General features: G+C 49.3%; 2 protein-coding genes across 4 annotated transcripts; one reads left to right on the top strand and one right to left on the bottom strand.

Annotated features, from left to right (window-relative positions):
- Positions 1–776: 776 nt before the first annotated feature.
- On the top strand, positions 777–11786 carry LOC147236997 (methylcrotonoyl-CoA carboxylase beta chain, mitochondrial). Of its 2 annotated transcripts, XM_086173792.1 has the most exons (13): positions 777–884; positions 2624–2725; positions 4087–4236; positions 5150–5346; positions 5424–5602; positions 5691–5771; positions 5849–6027; positions 7087–7282; positions 7389–7480; positions 9537–9693; positions 9796–9918; positions 10000–10209; positions 10284–11786. In XM_086173792.1, the coding sequence occupies exons 1-13, from the start codon at positions 865–867 to the stop codon at positions 10368–10370; spliced, it is 1773 nt and encodes a 590-aa protein (XP_086029918.1). In that variant the 5' UTR covers positions 777–864; the 3' UTR covers positions 10371–11786. The 2 variants fall into 2 exon arrangements, with proteins under 2 accessions (XP_086029918.1, XP_086029835.1); XM_086173709.1 differs by having other exon boundaries at positions 10000–11786.
- Positions 11787–11907: 121 nt separating this feature from the next.
- Positions 11908–18959, bottom strand: LOC147236996 (retinal Mueller cells isomerohydrolase-like). Of its 2 annotated transcripts, none has more exons than XM_086174370.1 (14): positions 18487–18959; positions 17591–17673; positions 17344–17494; positions 17057–17164; positions 16786–16927; positions 16330–16477; positions 16168–16249; positions 15683–15815; positions 15335–15477; positions 15104–15233; positions 14894–15008; positions 13981–14069; positions 13749–13860; positions 11908–12497 (listed from the first exon to the last, which is right to left on the bottom strand). In XM_086174370.1, the coding sequence occupies exons 1-14, from the start codon at positions 18495–18497 to the stop codon at positions 12352–12354; spliced, it is 1593 nt and encodes a 530-aa protein (XP_086030496.1). In that variant the 5' UTR covers positions 18498–18959; the 3' UTR covers positions 11908–12351. The 2 variants fall into 2 exon arrangements, with proteins under 2 accessions (XP_086030496.1, XP_086030415.1); XM_086174289.1 differs by having other exon boundaries at positions 13981–14075; positions 18487–18935.
- Between the last annotated feature and the right edge of the window lie 3584 nt (positions 18960–22543).

The following is a 22543-nucleotide window of genomic DNA, read 5'->3' as shown; positions in this document are numbered from 1 at the left end:
TTTGAAAAGTTCGGCTCGTGGCTGGCATGGCGCTAACGCTAACACGGACACATACACATACAACTGGCATGTGTGTATGTAATAGTGTTAGCTCCGCGTTAGCGTCCTAGCCCTCGTCCTAGCCCTCAGAACACATACAGTTCTGGTACCTGTGTAACGTCAGGTCCGGTGCTTTGGAGCACCCGTGTCCGGTGACAGCCACACCAGCATGTTTTAATGTGTATTCAGCAGCACCGGTGAGGGCAGCAGCAGCTGGTTGTACATCTGTGGTTTTCACATGTATTCAGCGCTGCTGCCTTCCCCGGTGCCGCTACAGCGGCAGGTTGTTTACGTCCGTGGTTTACACATGTATTCAGGCTGGTGCTGGGCCCCCGGAATGAGACAGACCTTACTATTAGCATGGAGGTGGCGCTAACACATACAGCATCCACATGAAACGTGCGCAGGCCGCACTAACATTAACATTTCCTATTAATGTGGGGGCCTCATACTATCGTTTCACCGGCCGCAGTTGGCCTGCGGGCCGCGAGTTTGGTGTAGACGGATGCTGGGTTGCCATGCAGGAGGTCTAGAAGGAAGAGCAGAGAGGAGGTCTGGAGGGAAGGAGGACAAGGAAGGAGATGGTCAGCTTAATGCAGGTGAGCCCTGAAGAGAGCAGCCCAAAGCAGAAGAAGAATCCCGTCCTTGTAGATGCAGCATCAGGAGACGCAGTACCTCATCCAGTCCACTAGGGGGCAGCAGCGGGCAACTCGCTGCTCGTCGCTAGAGAAGAAGAAGAATCCTTCACGAAACTAGGAGGGGATTTTATTTGTGAAATAAATCAAACAAATAACCCGTGAACACCGTGTAACGGTACTTACAGACATGTACCGCTGCGCTGCGAGGTGAGACTTTAATTTTGTTTTTTTCCACTGAATCTTTGCGACGGAAACTGAGGGAACGCCGAGGTTTTCACGACCTTTGACACACTTTTCCCTCTTTATGAGAAACTGGATGACACTTCTAGCCGCTACTCTCTTTTAATAATAAATCACCGCGAAACGCGCCATTTAAACAAGATAACATGCGCGTTTTGTAATGTTTTTTGAGACAAAAGAGTCGCCGGATGTCGTCAATGTACTTTGTAGCTTGTAACCTATAACCACATGTAGCCGGAGCTAATGGATAGCATTTCAGGTGAGCGTGTTTGGGTCACGTGATTATTGAGTTCCGGAAGTTGTGTCTTCAGGTACCCGGATTGAAATGTCCAAATAATAATCTGCTGGGATTGAGAAATCCAAGTTCAAACGTGTAGTACATAATAATAAACTTATTTAAAAGACAATTATTGAAAAAACAGGGGATGCGTCAACTCATGCTCTTCTTCCTTTTCTCTCGGCTGCTCCTCCAGGAGTCGCCGTAGAGAATCACCTCCTCCATCTAACCTTCTCCTCTCACACCAGCTACCGCCATGTCCTCTTTCCCTCCATCCATAAATCTCCCTCTAGATCTCCTGCCCAGCAGTTTCAACCTCAGCATCCTTCTACCCATATCTGTCCATGTCCAGACCATCTTAGTATGACTGTATCTCCAGGACATCTAACATGTGCCGTCCCGCTGATGGATTCCTTCCCGATCCTCTCCGTTCTCCTCGCTCCCAAAGAGGAACCTCCATATCTTCACCTCTGCTGCCTCCTGTCTTCTCCTCAGTGTCTCCAAAAAAGACAGCATGGTCGTTCTCACCTCTCTCTTCTTTCCTTTCATATGCCTCTATCACCCCTGACAATTTTCTCCAACTGTGTTTCTCCACCTCTTCTCCACCCCGTCCGTTGCTCTGGACTTCTTCATCTCCACTCCTTGTTGCCTCCCCCCTTTCACCGTTTCCCTCTCATTCACACACGTATTCTGCCTTGCTCACCTCCTCCCCAGGTCACATCTCCACCTTTGTAGATGTTCCCCTATCTGCTCCCTGCTCCCATGACACATCACAATGTCATCTGCAAACATTATCATAGTCCACAGAGGTTCCATCACCACTGCAAACAAAAAAAGTCTCCATGCTGATCCCCCAAGTCGTCTCACTTCCACCTAGAACTCCTCGGTCACTCCTAAAGCACTGTCTCACATCTGGCATACATGTCCTGCACCAGTCCACCATACTTCTTTGCTACTCCAGACTTCCTCATGAAACCATAGTTCCTCTCCTGGCATCCTGTCGCATGCTTTTTCTAGGTCTGCAAAAGCACACTGCAGCTCCCTCTGACCTTCTCTGTACTTTTCTACCAGCAGCATACCAGCAGAGTACCAGTAGTACTCGCTCAAGCAAATATGGCATACGCAGTAGTCTTTCAAGGGAAATACTGCACCGTTGGTACTCTTTCTAGGCATGACACCATACTGCTGCTCACAGATGCTGACTTCTGCAGTCAAACAATGTAAATTTAAAAAAAATCTAAATCGTGGAGTTTATTTCCCATGTCGATCGTCTTCCGGTTAAAGTATTTTCATTTCTTGTAAGATTTGGATCATGATAGCTCTTTAAGTAGTTCCTCTACGTCCCACCAGTGGGCGGTGATGCACCAGGAGTGGTAGAGTACCACGTCCAGTGGGCAGGTTCAAAGACTTCTTCTTCTGTCTTCCAAAGGAGTGTGTGCAGTGGAGGAAAAGTGTGTTCTACGTTTGTGCCTTCATACAACCAGGCGCCATCATGGACGCTCAGAAAGGCCAGAGAGGAGGGACAGCACTGGTATGTTCACCCTGCCATTCACACGTCACATAGAGACATGCAACTCTCATTCCCATCAGACAAATATGTATATTTCCTGCTGCTATTGTCTATTTCTAAACTGCCACCATCTATTTTCACTCTTCAACACTATAAGCACTTAACATTTTTTCTGCATCAAGCACAATGCTGCTCACAAGAGTCCCAAAATGCTCTTTTCTTTTTCCACCACCCAACTAACTCCATCCCTATTTTTCACTATCTCCATTCACAGGGCATTTCTTCTGTTATCTCATATTTTCACGTTTTGTGTTTTTTGTTTTTTGTTTTTTTTCTGTTCTTTATATATTTTTTCTACTCCTACTATTTGCTCTATTTATAATGCTGCTGCGACAATTGACTTTCCCCGTTGTCGGATCAATAAAGTCTATTTTATCTTATCCGATTCTGTCTTATTTTTACCCGTTTTTATTCTGCTGTGTACATACTTTTTATCTATTCATCATTTTTGTGCATCTTTCTTTTGGATGCCTTCAGCCGGGAGTCCCTACAAAATTTTTCTTTTTGCTTAAACGACGACAATAAATGCTTTTGAATCTTGAGTCTAGAGACATGTAACCATGAACTTTCATTTGCCGTATCATGCGGAGCATCAGGAGCGCCGCATTATAAAGTGCAATATCAATGAACGGGTCTGTTTTCATGCATAAAACGCACAATATAACATACCGCATATAAAGCAAAGCAAAACAGTCAGTTTAGTTGAACTTTATTCGTCTCGCTTTGTTCCCTGGGAAACTGTTTGGTCTTCTTTACTCGGCGCGCTTCATCTTCTTGCATCTTCCGCTTTCGTCCCATTGATTCATTAATATTGATTTCCTTGGCGGCTGCTCTATTCCCATCATCTACTGCGTGACTGATATTCCGCTTCATAAGCTGTCCCTTAACAGGTGCCTCATACACGCAAATATACAGTAATATTGTGTTGAAGCGCAGTACGAACCGCTATCACAAAAATCCACAATCAATCGCTTACCAAAGTCGCTCCAAAACATTTTGACAGATGTTTGAGCACAATGTGCCACATAAAACTGGTTGGAGGTCCGTAAGCACAACAAGAATTCGTACATAAGGTGAGAAAATTTGAAAAGCTCCTCATAGTGCGAAAAATACGATACGCGTCCTATATAGGAATACAGTCCTTCACCCTCTCACTCACACATCTGTGTCCTTCTGATATTCTCTCCACTGTATGGCGGCTCAGGTGGAGGGGGGAGACCTCGAGACCCCTGGTCCAGGTCCAGTTCAGGGTCTGTGAGGTGGTTCCGGGCGGGGGTGTCGGTCAGGAGAGGGGCCCTAATCCTAACCCTCTGGTGTTGCAGGGCGGCGTGTCGGGTCCGCGGCCTGAGCTCGGCGTCCAGGAGGAGGAGATCCCTGGGCGGCGCCTTCCCGGTGCTGGACCTCCCCCTGCGGCCCGTCCACGGGCACGTCTTCGAAGCCAACCTTCGCAACAGCAAGGACTGCCACCACAGGTGAGTTCTGCGGCTCTTCAGCGCGGGTCACTTATGTCCTTTTAGTCCTTTCAAATTAATTTAAAACGACTCGGACGACGATCCCGTTTTAATTAGTGAATTAGCGTAATTTCCGGACTATTGAGCGCACCTCAATATAAGCCGCACCGGCTAGTCGGCTAGTCCAGGGGTCGGCAACCCGTAACACCCGAAGAGCCATTTGGACCCGGTTTCCTCGGAAAAGAAAACACCGGGAGCCGCAATTGCTTTTTGACGTCTAAAATAAAGGTACCGCTGTATATATTGCTTTTTATTACCTTTACACTTTGTATAAACAAGTGTGTAGAGTGTTGCTTCTGAAATTCACAAAGTATTACAGAGAAAATTACATTTTATTTATGTAATGAAGTCATTTTGAGCTTTGGGCTTTCAGAGCGTGTAGCGGAGCCTTGACCTGAATTTTGAAAATAAATTGGGAAAAAATCACTGTGTCATTAAACAATACATAATAAATAGTTGCAAAATATCCTCATAAATACTTATTTTACCTGGTTTATGGGACTTCTGCTCCTGAACTTCTGCGCACAGCATCTGCAAATCGGGACTTTACCGGCTTCCGCGAGGGTGACGTTATTTTTAGCGGCGAAAAATAATAAATATAATTTCATTTAATATTTCAAGATCTCAATAATCTTCCAACTCAGAAATAAAAGTCAAAAAAAAGGAATTAACACAAATGAAATATTCTTCAATCAAATATTTATCATTTATTTTCCCAAGTCACTCGGAGCCGCAGTGTAACGATGAAAGAGCGTCCCCCACCCACATTAGCCGCATCGTTGTCTATGTGAAAAATGTCGCGGCTTATCGTCCGGAAATCACGGTAAATAGCAAGACAAAGAAAATCGGAGAGCAAAATACCCCAAACTTCCAGGTACGTGGAGCTCAGTAACAAGGTGAGGAAGGGGGGAGGGGAGAACGCCATCGCCAGACACACACAGAGGAACAGGAAGTTGCTGGTCAGGGATCGCCTGCGCCGCCTGCTGGACGACGAGGACTTCCTGGAGCTGTCGCCGTTCGCCGGCTTGGGTCTGCCGTACGGCGACATCCCCTCGGCCGGATGCCTGACGGGTGAGAACCCACCCGAGCCGGGAATTCAAGTGCGATTCCCACGAGGCGCCGAACACGGGCGTGCGTTTGCTCGTCAGGTATCGGCCGGATCAACGGCCTGTGGTGCGTCTTCATCGCCAACGACGCCACGGTGAAAGGCGGCACGGCCTATCCGATCACGGTGAAGAAGCAGCTGCGAGCGCAGGAAATCGCCATCAAGAACCGGCTGCCCTGCGTTTACCTCGTGGATTCTGGAGGGGCTTTCCTGCCACTGCAGGTCATCTCACACACACACACACACACACACACACACACACACACAGAGGATCGTCCTGAAGGTCTCTGAAATGTGTTTAAACATCCAGTCTGAGATCTTCCCTGACAAGAACCAGGGAGGAAGGACCTTCTACAACGAGGCCATCATGTCCGCCATGAAGATCCCACAGGTATGACAGATCCTCCTGGGCTCATCTGATCCGCACGTGGTTCTCGCCGTCAGGGTTTTCCTGCTCTGGCCACTCAGGTGTCGGTGGTGTGCGGCTCGTGCACGGCGGGCGGGGCTTATATCCCCACCATGGCGGAGGAGACGGTGATGGTTGACAGGATTGGGACCATCTTCCTGGGCGGGCCGCCCCTCGTCAAGGCCGCCACCGGGGAGGAGGTCACGCCGGAGGACCTGGGCGGAGCCAGGCTTCACGCTGAGTGAGTCCATAAGTGAAACCCGTCCTCGTCGTTTTTATTTTCGTTCACTGTCATGAAAATATTATTCTATTCACCCTCTTCGCCAGCTCGTGACCAGAATGGTGGCTAACATAGATATCATCAGAGGTCTCTTAGATATAAGAGGTCTATTTGATAAATTCTATGTAAAGACATCTCAAGAAGCTTTCCCAAGCTTTATTCATCCGTTCATTTATTCCTTCGCCTGTACTCGGGGTGACCGGGGGCCGGACCGGTCGACCCCGGGGCCACAAATACAGACCTACAGCCATTAACTCGGTCATTCACATGTCACAGTGACTTACAACCCGTGAGGTGCGGTGAGGTTCAAGGCCGGTGAGGCAGGAGAACTGCCTGCCTCACTTAGTGGCCCTCGGGAGCCGTTTTCTGCTCGCTCAGCACAAGAAACTCATAACACGCAGACTGGTGTTGACAAATGGGAAATGCAGTCCATATGGCGAACCTCTTCAAACGCTTTCATAGCGACAGCGATCCGCTGTAAGTGCAGAGCATGCCGGCAGTCGGCCGTCGTTGAGGCTCAACGGTCGGCTGCCTCACCGCACGTCTCTTCGCAGTATTTGAACAGTGAAAGTGAAAATCCAGATGCTTTGTATAAAAAACAGCTGGAAAAATACCCTTATAGTGCAAATCACTGATAAATAGAAACATTTCATCCTTTTTTTTCATTTGACCTTTTTTTCTTTCCAAGATTGGCAATGAGGCACGGCCTCTCCTGCCTCCCCTGCCTTCACCTCGCTGCTTTTCCATCCACTCACTTATACATATATAATACAGAGACGTACAACTATTCACGCCATGTAGAGACATTTAACAAACTGTTACTCACATGTCATAGAGTCACTACTTCTTACTCACTCATTCACTCATGTAGGCAATCGAGCCTCACAAGCACTAAATCACCTATAATCAATCCATTCTTTTAAAACTCGAGTTCATTCTTCAATCCTTGTTTACGTAATGAAGGGACGAATGACCGAACTGGACCAGACTGAAGTCCTTTAACCTCCGCCTTGGCGTCAGGGTTTCAGGCTGCGTGGATCACTTCGCCTGGGACGAAAAGGAGGCGTACGAGTACACCAGAAACATCATCTCCACCCTCAACTTCCAGCTGCCTGAGGAGGAAGAGGAGGCGGTGGAAGAGCAGCCGCTGTTCAGTCCAGAGGAGCTTCTGGGCCTGGCTCCCCGGAGCTACACCTACACGCTGGATACCAAGATGGTGCAGGATTGTAGATCGTCTCGGCGAAGAATGCTCGACGGCAGCGACGGCAGCGACGGTAGCCCCGTCGCGAGTGTTCGGCGCTGACGACCGTCTCTCTGTTTAGGTGGTGAGCCGACTGACGGACGGGAGTCGCTTCCAGGAGTTCAAGGCCGGCTTCGGAACCACGCTGGTCACCGGCTTCGCCAACATACACGGGTATAAACACGCTGTACACGCACGCGTTATGCACGGTGACCTTTGACCCCCAGGAGACCAGACGCCGCCCTCAGTAACCTCTTTATCAGATTATCGCCTCTTCCAGTCTTGTTTAACGACAAGAAGGTTGTAGTTAACAGTGTGGCGGCGCAGCGGTCAGCGTGCGGAGACTCCAGGTTTCCACCCACGATCCAACATCAGACGCAGGACAGGGTGAACGATCGTACGACGCTCGGCCAATCACAGCGGGGATTTAACCCCCAACCCCGAAGTGCAGGATAAGCTGTCTAGATGAGGAATGAATGAATGAGCTTGAAGAAAAGCTGTGATGTGTTTGGGTGAAGAGCGCCGCTGGGCTGCTGTGGGCGGATTCGTCAAATCGGAATTGGCTGAGGATTCTGTGTTTTCCCACCGCCGTACCAGCAGTGATAAACTTTATTGATCCCCATGGGGGAAAGTCTTTTGTCATAACAGTTACAGCGTCAATAAATGTGGGCATAAATATAAATAGACAATTAGAAGATCGCGAAAGACATCCAGAACAACTAGGATAAGAACAGAAACCGTGACAATCGCAATGACAAAAATAAACAGGATGTGAATGGAGTGACACCGACAAGGATGAAAATAGACAACGGAGTCGGGGCACGACGTGAGCGAATGAAGTAGTGAGGTTGTGGTAGCACGGATGGTAGCACCTCCGGACGGCGGGAGATGTTAAAATACAAGTCACGGTCTTCTACGTCCTGGCCGATCGGTCGCTTTATGGCAGGGGTGTCAAACCCATTTCTCATGGCGCCACATATGGCCTACGTAGATGTCAAGTGGGCCGGACCATTAAAATAATAGCAATAAATAACCAAAATATCATGTCTTTCCTCTGTTTTGGTGTAAAGAAGTACAAGGATGTTGGATAATCTTGGAATTTGATGAACAATCCTTTTACAAAACATTTCATGAAACACCTCATATTTTCTTAGACAAAAGTGAAATTTACTTCTATCATTCACATGTATGAATTGCAATCATGTGATCATGAGATCCCTCTGATCGTACAAAGGCACAAAACTTTAACAAGTAATTGATATTGAAAAATATAGTAATGCACTTTAAGATGAAATGAGACATATAAAGAAAGGGATTTTTAAACCATTTACACATGTGCATATAAAATCTGAATTGAATCCCCGCCTACACCTTACAAACTAAAAAGAGTGCTATTAAATGTGTAAAGAAGAAAGTATTTACCTGTCCTGTAAATGTGTAAACTTCATCCATGAAACATGCAAACACATACAACACATACTGAAAATGTATGGAGTTGCATGAACAGTAGAATTCCAACATACTCTTTAGTAGTGAAGCTGGTGACTGACATTAAATTGCACATTTTCGCTAGCAATCAGCTCGCTGGCTTTTACCGCTGCTGCACTGATTTCTCAGCTCTGGGTGAAAGTGGACGCTGTTTCCTCAGACCTGCCAGTGATTGGTTGATCTTATCTCTTCTCAGTTTCTTTGCAAGCTGTCATATTTTTCACTCTGAGTCTCGTAGTGGCGCCAAATATTATATTCTTTAAATACCAAAACTTGTTGCAAACACGCTAAACACAAAGGTTTCCCGTGCATCTCCGTAAATAAACCGGACGTAGTCCATTTTTCTTTGAAAATTCTACACTCTTTAACTACTTTTCTCTGTTTTGATAACAATATTTTGGCTAGTGTGGGCGTGGCGGGGAGGTGGAGAACAGGGTAAAAAAAAAGTCATAACAAGCAGCAGGCGGTACATTGATAACGTCTGCCGATTGGTCCGTCTCGGTGATGTAGACTGTCCTCTACTCTGACCAAAATAGTGCGCCCCAAGCGGAAAATTCTTGAATTGCATTTAATTAAAGAAATTAAATCCTTGTCTTTTATGCATTTTTTCACTTTCAAATTATCCTGCGGGCCCGGCCGAACCCCCTTGCGGTCCGGTCCCGGCCCGCGGGCCGTACGTTTGACACCCCTGCTCTTCGGGTTCCGACCGACCGGTGTTCTCTGTGCTCCTGCGTGGCTCCAGTCACCTGGTCGGCATCGTAGCCAACAACGGCGAGCTGTCGTACGAGGCGTCTCTGAAGGGCGGCCATTTTGTCCAGCTGTGTGACCAGAGGGACGTCCCCCTCCTCTTCCTCCAGAACACGTCCCCCGGAGCCCCGCCCACCCTCTCCGCCGCCCAGGTACGCCGCGGTCGACGTGGACGCGGGGCTGAAACGGCGACTCCCAACCGCGAGCTCCGATCGCCTCCTTCTCACCACTCTGTGCTTTTCCCCGTCTCTCAGGCAGAGAAACACAGCAACCGGCTGAAGGCCCAGGGCTCCATGATGGCGGCGGTGGCGTGCGCCTCCGTCGCCAAAATCACCGTGGTGATCGGCGGTTGCCACGGCGCCGACAGCTACGCCATGGTAAGACATCGCTGTTTCCACGGCGGAGGGGGAAAACCGCCACGGTGAACGACATGTGTCTTGTTTCCTGGTGGACGCCAGTGCGGACGCTCCTTCGACCCCAATTTCCTCTTCCTGTGGCCCAACGCCAGAGTGTCCTTGGCCGCCGCGGGCCACGCCGACTCCCTGCGCCGCCACGACGGCGTCGACGAGGAAGACCTGAACAGGAAATTGAAGGAGGAGAGCTCCGCTTTCTTCTCCTCCGGCCGTCTCTGGGACGACGGGGTCATCCTGCCTCAGAACACCAGGAAGGTAAAAAAAAGAAAAAGGCCATCTTTTGTTTTGCTTCTCGTCCACCGGCGACGCTCCTCACCCTCTTCCCGCAGGTCATCGCAGACTGCCTGGACATCATCACGCAGCAGCGGTACCAGCTGTCCACGGAGAATCCTACAGGGACGCTCCTGCGCGTTTGACGGGAGGAAAAGCGTCCACGTCAGCCCAGAGATGCAGATGCTGATTCCCTGCAAGAAGATCCGACCTCGACCTTCTGCGAGGCTCAGACAGACTCAGCTCCAAAAAACTGATGTTTCAGTCCGGTCAGTTTTAGTGGCCAAAGCCTTCTTTTCCACATATCGTACTGGAAACATACTCACCAGGAGCTTTTAGCAAGAAAATAACTAATCATTGTTTTATATATGTATACATATACAGGACTGTCTCAGAATATTAGAATATTGTTATAAAGTTCTTTATCTTCTGTAATGCAATTAAAAAAAAAAACAATTACTTTTCATGCTATTCTTATATTTTGAGATAGGATTTTTGAGTTTTATTAAGATGCAAGCCATAATCAGCAATGTTAAAACAATAAAAGGCTTGCCATATTTCAGTTGATTTGTAATGAATCCAGAATGTATGACATTTTTGAACTTTATCACAATACTCTAATTTTCTGAGACAGTCCTGTATATATATATATATATATGTATATATTTGTCAATATTTTTTCTTTTAACATAATTTCATTCATTGCGGAGTTTTCGTCCGAGGCGGGGTTTAACTTGTACCGATCACCTGTCAATCACAAGGCCTCAAACACACACAACCGTTCCCCCTCTCATGGAGAGACAAACAACGATTCACTCATCGACACCATGTGAAGACACACAACCGTTCATCCTCATTGCCGTGTACAGACGACAATTTGTGCGCTGCGCGGTTTCCGAACGAGAACCCGTCGAGCGTTAAATGTCAGCGTGGGAAGAATCCAGTTGACCCACTTCTTGCCTCCTGCATCTCCTCTCCCGGACCCCGAGCTCGGCTGCTCTCTACAGACTGGACCATGACCTTCTGGAAGGGTTCTCCACCCCGACAGCTGTGGGATAGAGGAATGGATGGCCAGCGAGCCGTGCCGCCTTCGGGTTCCTTGTTCTAACATCACAAACACAGAAACTCCCTGTCTTTTTGCAGCTCCGAGAACCGTTTCAGGAACAACCCCGATTCTCGGTGCACTGGGACGGCAGAGGAACCTTCGGTTTGTAGAACCATGTCAGCTCCTACACCGATGCAGGGTCTTCCAGGAACCCATAAGCCTCGCCCATGGCCAGGTACTTCTTGCGGAGCGCCATTTTTAAAAACTATCGTCGCTCAGCTGATTTCTTGCGACAACTTTACTGGTCTTTTACTGCCTGTAAAAATGCAAAATGAAAATGTTCCTCTGGGGGTTCCTGGAACGACACCGTCCTCAGCACTTTTCCGTCCAAAACGGCAAATGTTTTATGTGACTTTTTTCCAAAAAAACATTCAACGTGATGTTTGAGATGCAAAAAAAAAATCTGTCATGTTTTAATTTAAGTGTAGGCGTGGAAATACATGCTTTTTGAAGTTTAGCGGTGTTTGTTTTGTGATGTGTGTAACTGTTGGGTTCTCGTCAGACACACTGGCGGTGGCTCATTATTCGACAGTTCCATCTTCTCTTGAAGAAAACAGATGAGATCTTAAAAGACGCCGTTCGCGAAGATGATTTATTACGCGGTAATTGCTGTCAGAATAATGGAAGTGAGACAAGCCTTTGAAGTACAGATGAGATGCGTAATTTGAAAAATAAAATACTGGAAAATGAGCTGCACTTATCAGCTCTGGTCTGAAAAGAAACCGCCGTAAATGAGCTGAGATGGAACCAAATCTGCCGTAATGTCTTTACACTCGTTTCTGATTTGGGATGGTTTTTCCCAGCGGAGGCCGTTTTCACAGAAGCTCTTCTGGCTCCTCAGAGAAGCCAAGAAAACTACAAACGAGCCGTCGTCCGTTCCCGGATGTTCAAGGGAGTTGACACGTGGATGCACTTCAGCGGCTGCTTTGGTGAAAATAGCACCGTCACCTCTTGATATCTAGCTTGAGATCTACTGGGCTGTCAGGGCAGAAGGTGTGAGAGACCAGCTAATGCTAACGGCGTCAGGGCTTGTAGGTGCCGTGGAGGGTCACGGGGATGATGGCGTCCACCTCGGCCCGGGCCAGCTCCGTCAAGGTGGTCGCGTCCAGCACCAGCAGGAAGCTCGGCCTCTCCTCCCCGGGCTTCACCACCACGCTCAGCAGCACGCCTGCAGCGCGGACCAGGAACACAACCAATCACTTCCAGAAGATCTAGTTCTGAAGAGTAAGCTGTGATTAAAAAGAAATGACCTTGAAATCGTATCATCTCCGCCGCAGCTTCTTTTCTCCCACCTGCTAACTTCCTGTCCTCTTTCCCTCCAGCCATAGATCTTCTTACTGGTCTACCTCTAGTCCTCCTGCTTGGCAGTTCTTCAACGTCCCTCCTCTGTCATGTCCAAACCATCTCAGTCCAACTTAAGTCCTCCTCACTACCAAAGAGAACCTCCACATCTTCATCCCTGCCTCCTGTCTTCTCCTCAGTGTCTCCACACCAGACATCACGGCTGCTTTCACCTCGATCTTCTATCACCTGTGACACTTTCCTCCACCCGTTCCAACCTGCCTGCACAAACATCTCCACCTCTTCTGCTCCTCCACCACCTGTAGCCCCACCATTCCACTTGGGTTCCTCTCATTCACATGTGAATTTTCTCACCTTCCTTCACACCTCCACCTCTCCAGATGTATCACTATGATAGTCCACAGAGAAGTCAAACCTTTCACCGTGTGACTTTGCTATATGATAATATATCATGATAATTTCAGGGTGTCTCTTTATTGTTGTTGACTCAACAAGCTCATCAGGAGAGCTGCATCTGTCCTGGGTGTGGAGCTGGAGTCTGTTGTGCAGGTGTCAGAGAGGAGGATGCTGAGGAAGCTCCTCAGCATCATGGACAATGTCCATCACCCCCTGCATGCCACACCGACGTCCTGTCAGAGCTCTTTCAGCCGTAGACTGATACCACCAAGGAGCTCCACTGAACGCCACAGGAGGTCTTTCCTCCCTGAGGCGATCAGACTTTTTAATTCCTCTCCATTCACCCGCCGGCAGCCATAAAAACCTATCTTTAACCTAAAAAAAACAAAACAAAACTGTGCAATATTTAATTTCACTGTGCAATATTCAGAACTGTGCAATATTTCATTTCATAACAGCTACACTACAATTTTTCCTTTTATCATACTATTGTGCACTCCTTACCTCACTTGTTACTAAGACACGTATAGTTTCACTGAGACACTTTATAGTTTATAATTTATTATTATTTCTAATTCTGCCTTTTTCTTTTTATTATTTATTACTGTTATATTTTCTGTAACTCTGGCACAAAGTTGTTCTTATCTTATCTTATCTTATCTTATCTTATCTTATCTTGTGCAAGGGTTGCGGGGAGTGACGTCACTTCCGGGTCTCGTACCGTCGTCTTCTCGCGAGGCTTCCGGCGCGGCTACGAACAGCGGCTCCGAGGGGTAGCACTCCTCCTCCTGCCACACCCACGTCTTCTTACGCTCCACGTCCAGCTTGACGATCTGCCCGGCGGTCAGACGGCGAACGGAAAAGCCGCTAGGGTCAACCCGGCAGGTACCGCTGGGAGTTTTGTTCATTTTTAATGTCATTATATTGATTATTAAAAATGGAGGCTCCCCTACCCTGTCCGGGATGAAATGGTTCAGTCCAAGGCCGTAGACGAAGGAATACCTCTTCCCGCGGCACCGGGGGTAGTTAATTTGTGGAAATTCTAAGGCTTTCGGGGGGTGGCGAGAGACAAAAAGATATAAAATACAGATAAAACACAAGTAAACTCTAGGAAATTGCATTCGGACAAGTGGAGTAGGAAGAAATACTGCATTAAAACGGCAGCGGCTAGCATTAGCATTAGCAATCCAATTAAGGCGGCGACGTAAGCAACGCGCTTACATAGAAGTTGCAGTTTTTCCACTGTTTATAATTTCTTTTTTGGGGATTTTAAGTTTCACTCGCATTTAGTCAGTCGTGCTCAAGCTTTATCTAAACAACCACAAGGAGCACTAGCAGTGTGGTTGTGAAATCTAGAGCTTTCCTGGCGCTCGCTTCTTTGGTCAAGTCAATCAAACCGATGATAGAGCTACTTTTGCTTAAAAATAAGGTTTTCCTGGGTTTAATATGAATGGAAATGCGATTTGCGAACAAGGAATACTTGGTAGGTCTTTTTAAACACCTCAGCTCAGCATCTTCAACCTCTTTCCAGCCTGCTGACTGGCGCTACCAGCGGCTACAATAGGAAGTGCACGGTGAGCACCAAAACACACATGCCATGCAACTGAGGGGAAAAACCCAATATGCATTGATTTTTTAGCAAACGGAAAGAAAACGGGAACGGTAACATATTCTTGGAACAATAATTGTCTAAAAATCTTGAAAAGGTTCTCAATCAGGCAGAGAAATAACATCAGAAATTAAACTACCCACATTTTGCAGAGGAAAGTGTTTTAGGTCACTATTTATAAATGGAGTGTCCATCTTCATGTATGATGCATAGAAAAATAATATGTGTGTGTGTGTGTGTGTGTGTGTGTGTGTCACCTTGTCTTGGTGCAGAAAAGAGAACCTCAGGTTCCAACCAAATGGTCCCGTCGCTGTGAAGAACAGCGGTTGCTGTGGTGTAGGAAAGAGACACCAGGTTCTTCCCCTGTTCCTCCTAAACACACACCATGGACACCTTCTCACAGTGAGTGGATGAGCTTCTGAAGTGACTTGAAAAGAGAAAAAAGCGGCGGCTCATCAGTTTCTCACCGTGTGTGTGTCCAGCGGCAGGACGTACCGCCGGACCTCGGGCTGCGGCGCTCTCATAGCCGCCTTCTTCACCTCCTCCCAGTTCCCCCTCAGGTTGGCCAGGTACAGGTAGTTATACACAAAGTCGTGACTGCGGGCACACACACACACACACACACACACACACACACACACACACGGACGTCAGCCTGAGGAGGCTCCGGCGGACTCATACAGCATCGTCACGCTCACCCTTTCCACACACACAGGTCAACGACAATGAATCCCTCGTCTTCGTAGGCGTTGATGTGATGGAAGACATTGAAGGCTGATGTTCTGAACTTGTGGTCGCTCAAATAAACCGCCGGCTCTTTAGTGGCCAGATGGAACCAGGTCTACAAAAACACACATCTGAGGAGTCGTACACACACACACACACACATACATCTGCAACTGCTTACTGATGGCGCTCTGAAGCTCCAAACTCTAAAACAAAGCCTTTTCATGGAAGGAAGCTCAATTTAAGGCCGGAAGCGGTCTAAAATCAAATCATGTGATTTGTAAAAAGCGCCGGGCGTGGGATAGGTCACGCTCTCCTACCCCCATGCTCTCGTTGGATTCAAAGCAGTCCATGTAAGAGGCGCCCCTGATGCTCCACGCCGACAGGAACTTGAGCAGGTTGATCTTCACCGGCTGCTCCACAAACACAAAATAGTTGTCTGTCAGGCCGAAGCTACGCAGAGACCAGCGGGGACAGACGGACGGGAGAAAGAGAAGCACAAGCCACGATTTTTAGCATTTCCAGGCAAAATGAGAGGATTTGTTATTGTCTGAGCTAAGGTGGAACTTTCAGGCTGTTTTCAGCTGTTTTCAAAATGGACCAAAACAGGTTAAAACTATCTTCCGACCAGTTAACATTTGGAGCAGTGATTGACGACGCGTTCCAGAAAAGAGACCCAAGAAGCAGCTTCTGGATTAGCGCTCTGTCTCCATGTTTTGGCTTTTATTGCCGCTGCGTCGAGGTGATTTCTCACACAGGTGAATATTCTGTCAGAAGATGAGAGCGTTGGCCGAGACCTCCATACCTGTGGATGTAGGAGGGCTTTAACCTCTCGCTGCTGGGGAGCTGAACAACCACCTGCGATTTCTCCAGGGGGTTCGTCTCGTCTGGAAACAAACAGACGGATTAAATCAGAAGCCGGGAGTTTTATCCAAGTCCTCAGAACCCCGCCGTCCGTAAACCTCACCTCCTTGCGGTGGAGGAATCCTGACGATGTTGTAAGCCAGGCTCATGTTCTTGCCGAAGCAGTTGCCGATGTTGTAGACCGTGCCGTCGTCTTCGGCGTGGGGGTGGGCCGTCACGCCGTTCACCGACAGGTACTTGCACAGGTCCACCTGAAGATAAAAATGTGGAGGTTCATTTTTTAAAAAATATGGATACAAATCCACACCCCTGTCACGCTAAGATACTCCGGTCCATCGTCATTACTGCAACATACCGGCCAGGTCCTCATTGTCATCAATAATAACAATAATAATAATAACGCGTCTGCTGTCTGCATCAATGGCTAATGTAGCCTCCCCAAAGTCAGAAATCTGATATTGGAATCCTCAAACCAAACATTTCAAGACCAAACTCTGACAACGTTTACGCAACAGATTGGGACGGAGAAGCTGGCTCGTTGGAGGAACCTCTGGCTGACCTTCTCTAAAGTCTCCAGCGTGTCAGGGTCCACCTTGGTGATGTAGTTGGTCTCGGTGACGGCGTAGAAGTCCTCGCCCATCGGATAGACGTTCACCAAGCAGTTATCGGTCACCTCGATGCCCCTGAAGTACGTGAAGAATCTACGTGGACGAGCGAGCGGAGGTGCCGGTCAGCTCACAGAAGATACCTCCTCTTGGAAGCGTCAACACTGATATGATAACCGGCCGGAAGGAGTTCCACCGCCAAGCTGACTCGCCGGTCGGTGTCACCTGGAGAAGATGTTCTTGCAGGGGTCCGGATACGCGGCCGTGCCGAACTCGGTGATGACCACCCGGTTCTCCGTCATGGCACGGACGTACGCGTCCGTCTTGATGAACCTGAGCGTGGAGTCCACGCACACACACACACACACACACACACGCAGTGGTTGTTTTCTAGTCCTGAAGAACAACACTCGCTGGATCGGGACGGCGATCGAGCGACTCCTCATTGTGCTAAGCTAAAGGTTAGCATCTGGTGAAGGGAATCCCCTCCTTCCAAAGTACGCCATGCTTACTTCCTGTAGTAGGTCACCTGACCGTTCTTCAGGTCAAACTTGTGGATCAGAGCCTGTCCGTCAAACAGGTGGTGGAACGGCTCGTCCCCGACCTCGAACAGCCCCGGTCCCATCCTGAGGAGGCTGCCGCCGAGCCACGGAGGGAAAACACCTGCCGGCGCAGGAGGACGGACACAACCGGTCGGAGTCCCGAGTTTGCCGTTTTGGATTCAGACGCCATGGATGTGGTCTCGTGTGCGTTACCTACCGCTGATCTTGGCAGGTATCGGCTCGTTCAGCTCCTCCGCCGTCTCAAAGATCCTCCTGTAGCCGCTGGCAGGATGCTCCACTCTGGACAAGAACCAACCCAGACCTTGAAACCTCCTCAGAGAACACCATGTTCAGGTTTCCTCCACCTCACGCGTGTCCTCATTCACTCAGACCTCCTGGTGGCCACCGGTGGGAGCAGGTACATTTCATGCTAAAACTAAAGACTATGCTAACACAGGAAGCGCCCATTCCGGTTCATTCGCACATCTGGACAAGTGAGGGTCTCCTGTATGTGGGAGGAACCCGGAGAACCTTGAGGAACCCCTCGCAGCCAAAGGGGAACATGGAGACTCTGCAGAGAAAGAGCTCCTGTGGAACTCCAACCAGCCTGCTCACCGCTGCACCGCTGTACGCTACAACTACTATGTAGGAAAATAAGAACATGCCCAACATAAACGGACTCTTTAAACACGTTCCCTCATATAGCCGTAATAATATTAACGCCTATTTTATCTTCTCAAAGTAACCACTTGCTGCCATTACAAACTTTAGATGTCCATCTGGTATCCGGGAGTTGTAAACTCTGTTCGACCCTTTTTTATATTTTGAAAACGTCGACTCTCCTCGCGGGGAATCTGAACTCCCGCTGTGGAAAAAGATGTGGATCTCCTCTTTGAGGAAGAGTCGTTCTCGCAAGCTTTTCTCCAAACTCCTATCAAACGTGTCTTCAGAAGTTAAACCGGACGAAACGGCGTTCCGTAATCCCAGTTTCTGCCTCGGCGTTGGAGGACAGCTGGACGTTGCCGTCGCGGCGCCGACCCGGTGAACTCCACCTCGGAAGAGCAGACAAACAAAACAAACACACTTTTTGCATTCCTCTCTTGGCGAACTCACCGACTGACCATGCTGCTGGACGATCTTCACGCACTTTCTGTAAACACACACACACACACACACGGCTCCTCGCACAAAGGCTCCGGGGCTGCATTTAAACCAGATTTCCTGTGGCGAGGAGATGGAAAACTGGGTCCCCTCCTACTTTTCCTCTGCATCACCCCTCCAGCTTTCCTTGCTCCCACCTTTCTCCCTCCACCCGCCCTCCTCCTCTTCCTCCTTCGGGTTCCCCCGCCTCCTCCTCCTCCTCCTCCTCTTCGGCTTCAAGCGGAGCCAAACAAGCCGGCTTTGTCTGCTCGCCTTTCAGCCGCGGCTCCCACAATGGCCCGCTAGGCCTCGGCGGGAGGAGGCGGGGGCCCCGAAAAACCAAAACAACTTGATGACAAAAACACACAAACGCATGCGGTGATATTAAAAAAATACGTCAGCGACGATAAAGTGGCGCTCCGGTCGGTTTCCTGCCGTTTGATCCGGATACCGACGCCAAAGAATCTCTCGTAATTAATTCCAGACAGCTCGGAGAAACTATTTTAATTGGCCGGCTGTAGCTGCAGAGACAGCCACCGGAAAAAAACGGGGGGTTGAGGGTTTGGGGGCGGGGGTCCTACATCATCCACCACGTCAGTCCTTTTTGTTCCTGTCCTTCTGACGAATGCTTCCTGACGGCCGAAAGCGTCAAAGGATCAACTGATATTGATGGAGGGCGGCGTGGTGGCGACGCCTCTGCGTCACAGCCAGAGGCTCCTCCGGATCCATCTAGCAATGTATTCGTTGTCCCTCCGTCCATCAACCAACCATCTCAGTCTGGCTTCTCTGACTTTATGTCCAAAACATCTAACATGCTGTTCCTCTGATGGACTCATCCCTGATCCTCTGCATCCTGGTCGCTCCCAAAGAGAAGCTCGGCATCTTCATCTCTGCCACCTCCAGCTCCTGTCTTCTGGTCATTGTCATTGTTTGTAGACCACCTGACCACCGTCTCTTCCACCTCTCCTTTGATTCTGGCTGATGTTCTTCTATCTCTTCGCACCCCTGACACTTTTCTCCACCCACTCCAACCTGCTTGAACCCGTTTCTTTACCTCTTCTTCAGTCTCCGTTGCTCTGGACTGTTGAGTACCTGAAATCCTCCAGCTTCTTGATCTCCACTCCCTGTAGCCTCACCGTTCCTCTCATTCACACACATATATTCTGCCTTTCTGCGACTAACTTTCATTCCTCTCCTTTCCAGAGCATACCTCCACCTCTCTAGATGTTCCTCGACCTCTTCCCTGCTCTCACTTTGGATCTCAATTTCATCTGCAAACATCATGGTCCGTGGAGATTCCTGTCTAACCTCAGAGCTGATCCCTGATGGAGTCCCACCTCCAACTTCTCTGTTACACCGACAACACACCTCACCATCGACTCACAGCGAGCATACATGTCCTGCACCAGTCTAACATACTTCTCTGCCACTCCAGACTTCCTCATACAGCACCGGAGTTCCTCTCTGCACCTTGTCATATGCTTTTTCTTGGTCTACAAATGTGCAGTGCAGCTCCCTCTGGCCTTCTCAAAGCAAATGCTGCATCTGTAGTTCTCGTTCCATGCAGGAAGCCATACTGCTCCTCACAGATGCTGACCACCACTCTTTCCCATCACTTCATTGTATGGTTCATTAACTTTATCCCTCTATAGTTGCTGCAATTCTGCACAACTCCCTTATTCTTAAAACAGGACACCATCACACTTCTTCTTCATTCCTCAGGCATCTTCTCACTCTCTTAAGATCCTGTTGAATAATCTCACCAGACATTTCCAAACCTCCACAGTTATATCATCAGGAAAGGCAGTTGGGGGAAGCCATGGAAAATCACTTCTCCGCAGGAACCCAGATCTTTGGAAGCACCCCCTCCCTGTTGTTGTGAAAGGGGGAAGCGAATCCTGTGATGTCACTGTGATGGTCACCGGTTAGCTACGAGTGCAGAAGTAGCCGTTCATAGGCGGCGGAGGGGGAAGCTGTGTTGTCACGGGGGGGAGGAGTCGGGGTCGATGTCACACGGCGGACGCTGTGAAAGTCCGTCACCAGGTGTCCGTCCAGCAGAAGGAAGGGGAAGCTGTCATGTTGTTCTAGAGGTCACATAGGAGGAGCCCGGCGTCTCAGATGTCGCTGTGAGCGTCCGCCGGACTCGTCCGCTGTTAAAGACTCGCCTCGCACGTGAGACGGCGGCTTGGTTCACGGCGTTCACGCCCGGATGTGAAGGCTGCACCTTCACGCGGCAGCTCGGCCTCCACCGACTCCACCGACACACCGGGGCCGGCCTGGTGAGAAGATCACCTCACCGAATAAGTTTCCCCGTGTTCATAGGATTGATCTCATTTATGTGGTTTTATTCACCTTGGTGTGGATGAGTGTGAGGCGGTGGAGATGTAGGTGTTGCAGAGAAGGTCCAGGTGGTGGTGGGACTACATGTGGGAGCAGCTCCCAGACCCTTTTGTTCACTATGCTGATGGACAGGCTGACAGATTAGACAGGAACCTCCATGGACTCTGATGATGTTTGCAGATGACATGGTGATGAGAGCAGGGAGCAGGTGGAGGAACATCTAGAGAGGTGGAGGTGGGACCTGGAGAGGACGGCTAGCAAGGCAGAATACATGTGTGTGAACGCTGAGGCTACAGGGGGTGGGGATGAAGAAGCTGGATGGTCAACAGTCCAGAACGATGGGGATGGTGTGCAGACAGGTTGGCAGATGAAGGTGAAGAGCAGCCATGGTGTCTGGTTTGGAGACACTGAGGAGAAGACAGGAGGCGGAGATGAAGATGTGGAGGTTCCTCTTTGGGAGTGAGGAGAACAGAGAGGACCAGGAAGGAGTCCATCAGAAGGACAGCACATGTTAGATGTTCTGGAGATCAAGTCACACTGAGATGGTTTGGACGCAGACAGAGGAAGGATGGAGAAGATCTGGGCAGAAGAATGCTGAAGTTGGAGGAAGACCAGGGAGGAGGTTTATGGATGGAGGGGAAAAGACCAGGGAGGTAGATGGTGTGAGAAGGTTGGATGGAGGCTGTGGAGACCCCTGAAGAGAGGAGCCCAGAAGAGATGTTTTCTTTGATTTATTCTAACTGTGTGTGTGTGTGTGTGTGTGTGTGTGTGTGTGTGTGTGTGTTCCACCACAGGTGTGAGAACCAGACAACAAATGTCGCTGAGCTCCGCCGGTGGCCCCGACCTCACAGACATCGGGAGCCTGATCTCCTCGGCGTCCTCGGTGTACGTCGTGGAGGCCTACCTGGGCTGCGGGGCGTACGGCGAGGTGGTCCAGTGCCTCAACCACACCACCAATGAGAGGGTGGCGCTGAAGATCACCAAGATCAGCGGCGAGGAGGCGACCAAGGAGGTCCGGCGCTTTTCAGAGGAGTTCCTCGTTTTGATATCTGTCGAGAAGACGAGAACGTTGTCTTCTTATGTTTCTATTGTAATAGTTTTTTAGATTTAACGATATGTGCGTATGAGCCGTCGCCTTCATGCCAGCGAGATACCTCCTCACTCCCGCAGGAGGAGATCCTGAAGAAGATGAAGGAGCGCCATTCGGACGACTTCAACGTGGTCCGGTGGAACGGCTCCTTCACCGTCTGCGGACACTACTGCTTGGACTTCGAGAAGCTGGACATCAACCTGTTCGAGTTCCAGCAGGTCTGCCAGCCGGTGAGCCTGAACGAGATCTCCTCCGTCCTGCACCAGGTTGGTTTTCAGCTCGGAGCGCTTCCTGTTGCTACCTTCTTGTAGGTCCTGATCCACGTCAGGACATCTGACGCCCCAGGTTCTCCCTTGGCATGGGTTTCGTTTTCATTTATTATCAATCATAAGAGGGAGAACCCTGGGTGGAGAACATGGAGACCCCAAACAGAAAGGCCTCCTGTGGGACCAGAACCGGAGACCTTCTGGCCGTGAGGGGGCGGGGCTAACCGCCGCTCCAGAACCAAGCTAACGCTGCCGCTGTTTTCAGTTAGCCACGGCTCTGCAGTTCCTCCAGGGCTTGGAGATAATCCACGCCGACCTGAAGCCCGAGAACGTC

Source organism: Fistularia commersonii, chromosome 1 (assembly GCF_037954325.1).
Source record: "Fistularia commersonii isolate RoL2024-O1a breed Wild chromosome 1, RoL_Fcom_v1.0, whole genome shotgun sequence".
In the NCBI taxonomy this organism is placed as follows: domain Eukaryota; kingdom Metazoa; phylum Chordata; class Actinopteri; order Syngnathiformes; family Fistulariidae; genus Fistularia; species Fistularia commersonii.
The sequence above is the reverse complement of the archived record's forward strand: the minus strand, read 5'-3'. Positions and strand labels throughout refer to the sequence as shown.

Excerpts from the sequence above, each read along its gene's own strand:
- LOC147236997 (XM_086173709.1), top strand. The coding sequence starts at position 865 with ATGTACCGCTGCGCTGCGAG. Across the intron at positions 5,772-5,848 it reads CCGCCATGAAGATCCCACAG|GTGTCGGTGGTGTGCGGCTC; the intron begins GTATGACAGATC and ends CTGGCCACTCAG. Across the intron at positions 6,028-7,086 it reads GGAGCCAGGCTTCACGCTGA|GGTTTCAGGCTGCGTGGATC; the intron begins GTGAGTCCATAA and ends CCTTGGCGTCAG.
- LOC147236996 (XM_086174289.1), bottom strand. Across the intron at positions 14,076-14,893 it reads CTTTTCTGCACCAAGACAAG|CCTTAGAATTTCCACAAATT; the intron begins GTGACACACACA and ends ACCCCCCGAAAG. Across the intron at positions 13,861-13,980 it reads ACCATTTCATCCCGGACAGG|ATCGTCAAGCTGGACGTGGA; the intron begins GTAGGGGAGCCT and ends ACCGCCGGGCAG.